General features: G+C 38.7%; 1 protein-coding gene across 11 annotated transcripts; it reads left to right on the top strand.

Annotated features, from left to right (window-relative positions):
- The first annotated feature begins 727 nt into the window (after nt 1–727).
- On the top strand, nt 728–10,192 carry LOC108230435 (poly(U)-binding-splicing factor PUF60). 11 transcript variants are annotated; one of them, XM_037973117.1, is made up of 12 exons: nt 728–842; nt 1,349–1,434; nt 1,612–1,707; nt 3,362–3,451; nt 3,956–4,006; nt 5,066–5,227; nt 5,316–5,408; nt 6,952–7,165; nt 7,251–7,483; nt 7,958–8,072; nt 9,355–9,602; nt 9,701–10,192. In XM_037973117.1, exons 3-12 carry the CDS (start codon nt 1,630–1,632, stop codon nt 9,998–10,000), a joined length of 1,584 nt encoding a protein of 527 aa, XP_037829045.1. In that variant the 5' UTR covers nt 728–842; nt 1,349–1,434; nt 1,612–1,629; the 3' UTR covers nt 10,001–10,192. The 11 variants fall into 11 exon arrangements, with proteins under 11 accessions (XP_037829045.1, XP_017262149.1, XP_037829044.1 ...); XM_017406660.2 differs by having other exon boundaries at nt 1,349–1,439; XM_037973116.1 differs by having other exon boundaries at nt 790–903.
- The last annotated feature ends 953 nt before the right edge of the window (nt 10,193–11,145 follow it).

Raw genomic sequence — 11,145 nt, 5'->3', positions numbered from 1 at the left:
AGTAAAAGGAAAATTCCTAAAAAAGGTAATGCTGTACAGGTGTGTTAATGTTTGATCGCTGTTACAAGAGTTATATACTTTTTTACCTAATACCTCATTGACAAATCTAAACAACATACAAACACAATTTACAATATTTTATTTAATCTATCCTTTATTTAGTCAGAAATCTCTTCTTATATGGGAGTCTTTACCTGGCACAAAACCAAACCAAATAAACCTTTTCTGAAAAAGGTAACATGAGGGACAAAATCATCCGACTGGAGCATTTCCCAACTTTTCATGTTAATGTTTAATGCAAATCCATGTCTCTGGGTAATCATAAACAAACAATTTGTCCTTAACAGGGAAACACAGATTAAAAGTTTATTTAATATGTTAATGTTCAAAATGATTTATCATGCTCATTTTGCCTCTGCTTCAACAAAAACGTTATAAGAATAGAACTGATGATAAATTATCAATCTTAAAATGATTAATAGGCGACTTGTGTAACTTCTGTGAGTACAACAGATCACCAAGTAGTAATAATTATACTTTTAAAAATATTTTGTACTCATTGGGATTATTCAAGCGTTAAATATTTTCATATTAGTGTTCTACAGAAAAGCACACCTCTTCTAAAACGCTGCAGTTTGTAAGGTGGCGGAATGGAGGGTTATAAACTATCTATTTATGAATTTTTAAAGTTCGGCCTCGAGGCGCTAACAGCCATTTATCCATTCACCGCGAGGTTCTGAGTTATCGCGATAGCTTGTGTTGAAGGACGTGAAATCTCGCGAGAGTTTGGCGAGCGAGGGCCTCTGTCGAAGGTGTGCTTCATGGCGGTTACGAAGACTGCGGTAAATACACTCCGCGATTAAAAAGACACGTTGCCGTTCCTTTATGCCGATTGTTCGTTGCGTAAGTAGCACCCGACGTGTCGTGGAGCATTATTTGCGCCGAATAGCGTGTGAGTGGGCTGTGGAAAAAGCACGGTTTGTTTTACGCGCCATAGCGATGAATGCCTAACGTGAGCTAACATCTGCTAGCATCGGCGATATCCTGAATGATGAATAGAAATCAGGCCACGCTAGTCATTTTGTGTTTTTTGGGACGATTTTCCAGTAAAGGGTATAAGGATGTAAATCTTAGGTGCATATATATGATATTATAAGCCCTATTTTTCTACGAAAAATTTGACTATTAACCTGAGCATGCTAACCGTGTGTTTGGATGAAAGTCATTATCCAGGCGCATCACCGCAGCATTAGCTGTCCAAAATCTGAGCCAAATTTAATGCGACTTGATAATACAGCTGCCTGTTTCTTTCCATTTTAGTCTGAAGGCATTTTTTTATTTCCCCTAGAAAGCGTTGAATCGTTAAAGGTTCCCCGTCAGTGCTCTTCCCCTTGGGGGTTTTCCTGTCTCAGTCTGGTGGACCCAACGATTAGAGTTGCGTAAGTAAGGAGTTCATCTGAGCCCACCTGGGTTACACCCGGCTCCATCTTTGATATCTGAGTGCTTCATTGTAATATATGTTGTGGTTTTAGGATTTATTTATTTCCTGATGGTATTGGTAGTACATTATATTTAATTTTCTTTGTTAATTTTGCCATGTCCTGACTGCAGGGAGGTGAAGCTCTGACGATGGAGAATGGACAGGGCACAGGCTCCAAGCTTGGCCTACCGCCTCTTACCCCAGAGCAGCAGGAGGCTCTTCAGAGGGTAGGAGTCTCACCGTCATCCGATCAAACATGCACGGCTGTGCAAATGTCTTGAGCCATCCCACGTCTGCTTCCAAGGAGCCAGAGCGTCCTATAACCATTTATAGTTGTCTTGATCATTTCTGAAGGTCTTCCAAAGCTTATCTTTGGGCTTCAGCTGCCTTTTCACTCGTTTTCAGTGCACTATGTGACTATTTTTAGTGTACTGTAGGCTCCGAAACTCAAAGAGATGAACCAATGATGTGTTGATGCATAATAGACAACTTGAGGGGGGAGAAAAAAATCAATTTTAAATTAATCTTTAGGCAACTTGTTTCTAGAAACTTGTCAAGAAGACACACTCTCTTCCCATTCCTTTTGTTAAATCTGTCAAAAATGCCAAATAAAGTATTAGTTATAATAATTTAGCTCCAACAAAGTGACAAGTTATTAGCTGAAAGTTTGGTGTTCAATATATGATCAGCTGAAGGATGAGCTCAAGTCCTGTATCAAGTCTTGTCTTAAAGACACGACTGTCAGATGTTGTTCTTCTGCTGTAGATGGTTATTTTATGTTTGACACATATTCACTCGTCCTCTTTCCTCACTCTTAATTGCACACTGCACAATATTTTGTCACTGTTAAACACAAGAACTGGACAAAAATGAGTGGAAAAAGCAGTCCAAAGTCCATAAATCAACTTGAGAAATTTTCTGAAATCCTTAAAAAACAAAAAAAAAACTGGTTTCTTGGAAACAAAGTGTAAATAAAAAAATAGTGCTGCAACTTGTCTTTAATGTCCTGTTTTATGTTGTTTATATACATTTCTATGTTTGTGTTTTATGGGTTTCTTGGGAATAAAACAAAAAGCATACACTAAGTCTGTTTTATTTGCTCAATATGAGCAAATCGGGTTATACAGCCTTTTTGCAGTTCTGTAACATAACCACTTTACAAGAAGCAAAAGACAGTTTTAAGGTGGAATTAATTGTTTTCCTTTGCCTACCATCTTTTTGCTTCCACTTTACATCAAAGGTTGCTTGTTGAACAACAGGGTTTGCTCCTTGCGAATATGCGAATTTCATATATATTTTTAATGGTCTTGTTAAATGACTAATTTAGTTATAAAAACAATCCTTGCACTTCTGTGGACATGTTATAGTTTTAACCTTCAGAATATGATTTACTATGGCTAAAGGTACCATTTCTGCTTATCTAAAAAAAGAAAACCAAACAATTAGAAACATTATTTGTCCCAAACAGGGATTAGAGGATAGTACAGTAGAAAAACAAAGCACAAAACGACAAGTTAATCAAAATTATTTGATTGTGGCGGTGCTGTTTTTACAGGAAACACAGATCTCATAATTGGACCGATGGATCAACTTAGTGTTCTTGTAGAAATCCATCTTTTTTCGGCTTAATTAGCTTCCTGTTTATCTCTATGACTACAAGTAGAACAATAAACAGCACTGTGGACTGATGGAAGTAAGGATTAACAATGTGAGCTTGTATGAAAGCGCCTGTGGTTAACACAAAGTAGTCGCTAGAAGATGAAGAAATTGGTTTTCACTTAGCCATACTTCTGTTGCATTGATTTGCTCCATGCAAAGATGTTTGTCAAGCTTATGTTGCAGAATGAAGTGTTTAAATCAACTTCTTTTCTTTATCCTTAGGCAAAGAAGTATGCCATGGAACAAAGCATTAAGAGTGTGTTGGTGAAGCAGACCATTGCCCATCAGCAGCAGCAGCTCACCAACCTGCAGGTGAGATGTGGGGAACATTTTAGTACTCCACCGAAGAAACTTTGTAATGTGGCGTATCATCTGAGTCTTGATTCTAGACAGATTTTTTTTTAACCTGTCCTGGCATCTCTAGTATCACAAATCAGTGTTGGGTTAGATCTCCTGGAAGTCCTGCTCCCTTTCCCCCCCACATGCTGTGAACAAGAACACATGTGTAGACCATGTGCCTCTGCTTTTTTTCAGATGGAGATCATCATCCTGAAGGCTTTGGTTCTCATGTTGAATGCTTTGCATTTTTAAAACGGGACTTGATTTTTTTTTTTTTTAATTGTTGTTTGGTGATTTGTAAACTAGTGATGAGAGGTAAATGGTCAGAATGTTTGCTGTATAGAGGGAGGGTTTGAATATCGTGCTAGCTTAACCGCTTTTGTCTGTCTTGCAAAGCAATGACCTTTCTTGAAAAAGCAAAGCTAAGGGGTATTTAACCTACTTTTCAGCACTTTTTCCATCTTTACTGTCTTTCAGATGGCAGCAGTGACAATGGGCTTTGGAGATCCTCTCTCACCTTTACAATCGGTCAATAGATCATTAAATTTTTTTCTTGTGCGCATTTCCAATGGGAAAAGGACTGTTACCCTTCTTTTACTGGTTGCGTTGGCAACGATCCCTGCCTTCTTGTCTAACTGAAGAGTGCATATTTTACAAGGAAACATGGCTTTACAACCACGTATGTAGGATTTGGGATAACAAACTCAGTCATGCAAGCATTTCTTAGCATTTTTTTTAACATGGGATAATTTGCTTTATTATTTTTTTTATTCAGATTAGTGTTAACAGGCTATTTATTGAAGATTAAAAAAGGGAGAAAAGGCACGTCTCTTTAGAAAATATGCATTTCCTTGCTTTAAAAGCAGCTTTTGGCATGGGCAAAAGAGGGATAGCAATCCCTTTATGGACCAAAATGAGAGAACTTCTGTGACAGGGATCTTTTTTGCCATCTCAGGATCTAGGTTTTTCAATTTTATTTTAAATTTTTTATTTCGGTGATTGAGCAAGTCATCTCGTCATGTTGTAGACCAGGAAACTTTAACTTATGAAGGGTAATCCAATGAATTTAGAAGAAGCAGAGTCAAGTCTAAAGGCATCACTAAAACACATCAACTTTTGGTGATTAAATCATCCCTCAACGTAGACTTGAGAAGAAAGTTTGAATGCTTTCATCAAGACTTTGTGTGGATTTCGTTTGAACGCCACGGTTACTTTTGTTACCTTACTTGCATCCCTGGACTACAGGTCAGTTACTGAAGCCAAATATTTGTGAGGGCTGTGCATGCCAGTCACTTCAGTGTGTTTTACTCAATATTTCTGTTCATTAGTAACAGAATGTAGGCCATATTTTAATCACATCAGTGTTATAAAACCCTTACACGTGTTAGTACATAATATGCCTGTTAATTTAAGTATCCTGTTACTGCCCCAATCACCTGTCCAGACTTCCCAAACCTGGAATTGGCTTTTAACATCTTTGGAAAGCAAGCCCAATTGAAAATGCATATTTTTTATGTGTCTGTGTGTGAGTGATTAGCTTCCTTTATTTTACTTTTTAATGCTTAGTATGTTTCGTTTCCCCCGCAGGTGGCTGCTCAGCGGCAACGTGCGCTGGCGATCATGTGTCGGGTGTATGTGGGCTCCATCTACTACGAGCTTGGCGAGGACACCATCAGACAGGCCTTCGCTCCCTTCGGCCCAATCAAGAGCATTGACATGTCGTGGGACTCGGTTACAATGAAACACAAGGTTGGTGTCATTTAAAATGGGGTTTGGGGCGAATACGAGGCTTTGGGTTTGGGGTTTGTTGTTAGTTTTGAGTGTCGTTTGACTGCAGGGCTTCGCCTTTGTGGAGTATGACGTGCCTGAAGCTGCTCAGCTGGCTCTGGAACAGATGAACTCCGTCATGTTGGGGGGACGAAACATTAAGGTGAGCTTTTTTTTAAAGTGTTGGAAGTGTTTTATTGCAGTCTTAAAGTAGGGAATTTGCCAAAGTGTTTTCAGCTCCTTAATGAGTAGGATAAAAGGAAAATCAAGGGGGAAAAAATGGTTCGAGGCTCTATTCTCCGTCATTGTCAAGATACTAAAAACTGAACTTCTTAAATATAAATTTTCCAACAATATGTTTAAAAATGTGCTCTCTCAGTGCAGATGATTGCCCCTAGTTTGCATTTGTTGCATGCAACTTGTTAGTCACAAGTTAGCCCAGCGCTAAAGCAGCTTCTTATTTCTTACCTCACAGAATAAACATTGTTGAAGACTTGAACCCCACCATAAAAATCACAAACTCAAAAAGGTGATAGTTTGTCTTTTTTGGAGTTTGATGTATGTGGATAAAGCCTGTAGACAGTTCAAACATTAAACAAAAATTTACAGTTTTTTTACTTAAAAAGGAAAAAAAAGACAACAAAAAATTGAGTCTTGGAAAAAATTAAATTTCGAGGTGAACATTGCCAAGGAATCTTGGTTTCAAAGAGGCTAAGCTTTCATCTTTTTGCCCTGTTTTTGATGTAGCTTGTAAAACAAGATGGAGTTTAAAATATTTTCTTTTCTTTATTCTTTTAATGAACTACTTTTGCTTTTGAAGTATAGTTTTTTTATCCATCAGGTTAATTTCTCTCTGTTTGTGTGTTTCCAGGTTTGTGTTTTATGTATGTTTGGGTGTCTGTTTATTGTATAAGTTTTGTGCACGTGTGTGTGTGTGCGTGTGTGTGTGTGTGCGAGTGTGTGTGTGTGTTCAAGTGACAATTTCCAGCGAGATGCCCAGCCGCGCTACGTGAAATCACTCTGTTACCACGATGTGCTGATGATGGACTGCGCCTGGGTGGTGTTACTTGCCCGCCTCACCTGTAGTACAGATCTCAGTCCCACTTAGATGCTCGTCTTTAAATAGGGACAGTTATTTATTTTGCAAAAGGGAGAGATGGTCAGCCCGTGTAACATTAGAAGAAGTTTAGCATAATTCACTTTGAGTTTGCCACCAGTTCAGTGAGTCACACTTCATTAGAATTAGTTTTGTTTTGAAGTAGAATTTTAATTATTTATTGTTGTTAAACATTCGTAAATTAGCTTAAATAGAAGCTTAGTCAGATTTATGTCAAATATTGGTAAGATAAACATTCACATGTGTGTACAAGGAGACAGGTTTTTGTTGCATAAAATGTAAAATAAATATAAAATAAAAAATAAAATATAATGCTATGATAGTTATCTTTAGTATATTTCTTGTTTTTGATACATCTTTTGTTTACAGTAGTAGTTTTTTTGTTTTGTTTTTCACTTTAACTTCTCTAGCAGACCTTCAGAAAACCTTTAGTAATAACAAGGACATAAAGGTAATAGGAAGTAAGTGGCTTTTACTAAACTGGTGGCGACTGAAAGTCTACGCTGCAGGTGACTAGAGCTAGTGCGTTCTCCGTATCGACTTTAAAGACCCCCACTCAGAAGCCCCGCTGCTTTAATCTGTACTATAGGTTGGGCGGCCAAGTAACATCGGTCAGGCGCAACCCATCATCGACCAGCTGGCAGAGGAGGCTCGTGCCTATAACCGGATCTACGTGGCGTCGGTCCACCCTGACCTGTCAGATGATGACATCAAGAGTGTGTTTGAGGCCTTCGGCAGGATCAAGTCCTGCACGTTAGCCAGAGACCCCACTTCTGGGCGACACAGAGGCTTTGGCTTCATTGGTGAGCTTTGAGGGGGGGGTTGCATTCTGTCAGGTTCACGTGTTGCTGATGCTCTGCTACTTACTTTTGTTTTATCCCTCAACAGAGTACGAAAAGCCTCAGTCAGCTCTGGATGCTGTGTCCTCAATGAACCTCTTTGACCTGGGGGGTCAATATTTAAGAGTTGGCAAAGCAGTGACTCCACCAATGCCTTTACTGACCCCCACAACCCCAGGTGGGCTGCCACCAGCAGCAGCTGTGGCTGCGGCGGCAGCTACCGCTAAGATAACGGCCCAGGCAAGTATGAATCCCTTCCAAAGGGATTTAATGGCCTTCCAGGTAAATATGGCCCAGATAGAGTTAGATATATGTCATGAACATAGATTATTTTTTACTAATACATCCGACAGATGGCCAGTTTATTAAAGATGACATAAATCAGTAGTTGCTTAGACAGTTTTAGTTTAGCAAGGGTTAAATATGGGACGACTTGGTCAAAATCACGTTTGAAATTCTGTCAAATGTGTTAAAAATACTGAACTCAGCTAAAAACAATTTGGCTGTTTTATTTTACTGTGAATAATGAGTGATTTTTATTTCTCCAAAGCTGTGATTCATGTGGAAGGTGTCCATGATTGAAGATTTTCTCACTTTATGTTAACTTGCTAATAAGTATTGTGTTACTAACCCATTGTCAGGTGGATTTTGAGACGAGGTTGAGCTCACTCTTTGCTGTGATTGTTGACTGTGTTGCTTTGTGCTGTGCTCTGTGTGTTTCCCTTGCCTAATGTCTTCGGCCCCCCCTCTCTTAAGGAGGCTGTAGCTGGTGCGTCAGTCTTAGGGGCGTTGGCTGCGCCACAACTTCTCAGTCAGCAGATGGGATTACCGCAGGCCGTTATGGCTGCCCAGGCACCAGGTGTAATCACAGGTATGTGCTCAGCTCGAGTGAGTTTTGTTCTTAATAAGGTAGGGTTTTGATAAATCGTCGTAATTCACCTGTCCATCTTGTTCAGCCAATTATTATAAATCTTCTGCTGCGTTTATTTAAACATTTTGATTTGCAATAATAAATACTTCTGTGAAAATACTTTAGTTTCTTTTGGTGTAGCTGTAAGTGCTGTAACTGGATACAATTGAAATAACCTTAATTTATGTTTAACTAGTTGACAAATTTCACTTGTTTAGTCAAGTGTTAGGGCTGGGCGATATTTATTTTTAATACTATTAAGCCTTCATTAAACTATGCTGTTATACAGTGTTACTTTCTGCCTAAAAAGGCCTGTAATGTCTTATTAATGCATGTTATTTAAAGGAATTTTAAGAGTTTTTAAGGTATTGTAACATTTGTTTTGTAGATTATAGATGCAACAGACAAATTATTGCTGTCTCATTGAAGAACAACATGATTTAAACAACAAAAAAATGGATAACAATTTGAACAAAAGGTTCATATTGATTCAGAATCAACATGTCGCCTCTAAAAGTTATCTTTCAGAAATTGGCCCACACACATCAGCTTTTTCAGGTCTGCAGGAGACAGCAAGCTGCAGTCTTTCCAGCTAAAGACTCGATTCAAAACTGTGCTTGTATTGCACACAGAGGGAAGCAGGTGTTGTATTTCCACTATATTTGTAGCTCGAGACTCTACAGTGTCCAGTCAGCTCTGCTTCTGTTTGTCCTTCCATTGTGGGTCCCACTGTCTCCACCGCACTGCCCAACGTTAACCATCTCTGGGGTTATAGCTCACAATAGTTCCTTCTCTTCAGCCACTGACGGTTGCGAGAGCAGTACCGACTTTTTTTAACAATTTGGTTTACGAGTTCTGCTATTATTGTCACTTGAGGTATCTTTATAAGGCCGTCATCGTTAAAGGAGCAAGCAAGTTGTGGCAGATAACTGTTAATGTATTGAAATGCACTAAACTACCTGCAGTCCACCTCCCAAACAGCAGGAGAAAATATTACCACCACACAGCAGAAATGGCAGCGAGAGGAGAATTTACAGGAAGTACACTCTTTGTACACAAATGTATTGACATTTTTTCAACCTGTTTGTGCACGACCAGCTCTAAATCATTTCTTCTGTTAATGTAGTCAAAGGCATCTTGTTTGGATTTATCTTTATACTCTTTACTCTATCGATCAACTGTTTACACTGTCTCGAAGTAATTATGTTTGCACGTTTTCAGTGAGTCTGCCTTCCCTAAACAGGTGTGACTCCGGTGCGTCCTCCCATTCCCGTGATCCCCCAAGTTGGTCTAGTGAACCCGGTGCTCGCCTCCCCGCCGGTCCTGTCCAATCAAACCGGTGGCTCCAACCAACAAGAAAAGAAGGAGGAAAAAGAGGAGACGCTTCAGGATGGTACAGGGCAGGAGATGCTAAGCGACCAGGAGCACATGAGCATTTCGGGCAGCAGCGCCAGACATATGGTGATGCAGAAGTTGCTCAGAAAATCCGAGGTGACACATTCACGGGTTCATAAAGGCTCTTACTGAGGTATATATCTGTTATCGAAATCATTTTGTACTCATCGACTTCTCGCCCCGCTCTTTGTCAGTCCACAGTGATGGTGCTTCGGAACATGGTTGGACCAGAGGACATTGACGACGACCTGGAGGGCGAGGTGACGGAGGAGTGCGGGAAGTTCGGCACCGTCAATCGAGTCATCATTTACCAGGAAAAGCAAGGAGAAGAAGAAGATGCAGACATCATAGTCAAAATCTTTGTCGAGTTTTCCGCAGCCTCGGAGATGAACAAAGCCATCCAGGCTCTGAACGACCGCTGGTTCGGAGGTCGCAAAGTTGTTGCCGAAGTGTACGACCAAGACCGCTTTAACAGCAGCGACCTGTCTGCGTGAGGGGTCGGAAATGATTTACCAGCACCCGTACCGATACCTGTCACCAAATCATTTCAGTCGTTGTCACTGCAGCTAAAGACGCGGGCCTCTAAAACTTGTAATTATGTTTTTATTGTCAACCTTTTTTTTTTTTTTCTTTTTTTTAATGCTGTTGATATTAATATTAAAAGCTCCATTTGGGGGGGGACTCGTTGAAGTATCTGTCAGATTTTTGCTTTGTGATCTGTGAAGACTCCCATTTGGTGCAAGTTTGACATTTTTGTAATTCGATCCTGTAAAACGTTTAGTTTTTTCCTGCTTTAGCTCTTTTTTTTTTTTTTTTTTTTTTTTTTGAATTTGCCGGGACATGTAAACACCCAATTTCTTTTTACAATTAAAGGTTATTGTTTGTCCACAAAATATTTGATTCTGATATTTTTTATTTTTTCTAGGGAGGAAGCTGTTCTGTTGAAACACCTGCATAGTCTTTTTTTGTTGCAGTTGAATAACAAAGCAACACAACGAAGAAACAAACTTAATACATTTTCTAACTTGGTATTGTAAAGTTTATTCTGATGTATTAATGTGACAGTTTGTAAAACATGTTTTTACATTTGTCTTAGTTTGCAGTGAATCCTGTTGGTGGAGTTATTAGTTGAGCTCTGCAAAATGTAACCAGCCAGAATTACAAGATACTGGTTAGTCTTTAATATTCATATTAATTTATTAGGTTAGTTTGATTAAATATTAAATTAAAAATTACTGTACTGACAATAGAAAACAAAACTGCAAAAAATCAGAATATGCTGAAACTTCTTTATGTCCATTTCATGACAAATTAAAAAATGACCCAAAAATCCTCAAGAAAAGGAAAAACAGACTATAATTTTACAGACTTGACAATCACATAAATAAAGATTCTCACCTATGTATTTGACAGTGGTTCTAACTACACAACTTTCATTGAGCTCTTAATTTTAAAAAAATGGATAAAACTAAGAAAGATATTGTTTGTAACCAGAAAAATAACTTAAATACACAATATTGATTAATTTGACTGATCTGGAACAAATAAGGTTATTTGTTATTAGAGGCTTTATTTAATATTCTGATCTGCTCTTTTTAAAGTTTATTATTAGGTCTAGATTTGATTTTTATGCTTTTCC

Source organism: Kryptolebias marmoratus, linkage group LG21 (genome assembly GCF_001649575.2).
Source record: "Kryptolebias marmoratus isolate JLee-2015 linkage group LG21, ASM164957v2, whole genome shotgun sequence".
In the NCBI taxonomy this organism is placed as follows: Eukaryota; Metazoa; Chordata; class Actinopteri; order Cyprinodontiformes; family Rivulidae; genus Kryptolebias; species Kryptolebias marmoratus.
The sequence above is the reverse complement of the archived record's forward strand: the minus strand, read 5'-3'. Positions and strand labels throughout refer to the sequence as shown.

Excerpts from the sequence above, each read along its gene's own strand:
- LOC108230435 (XM_037973117.1), top strand. The coding sequence starts at position 1,630 with ATGGAGAATGGACAGGGCACAGGCTCCAAGCTTGGCCTACCGCCTCTT. Across the intron at positions 4,007-5,065 it reads CTCTCTCACCTTTACAATCG|GTGGCTGCTCAGCGGCAACG; the intron begins GTCAATAGATCA and ends TTTCCCCCGCAG. Across the intron at positions 7,166-7,250 it reads CAGAGGCTTTGGCTTCATTG|AGTACGAAAAGCCTCAGTCA; the intron begins GTGAGCTTTGAG and ends ATCCCTCAACAG.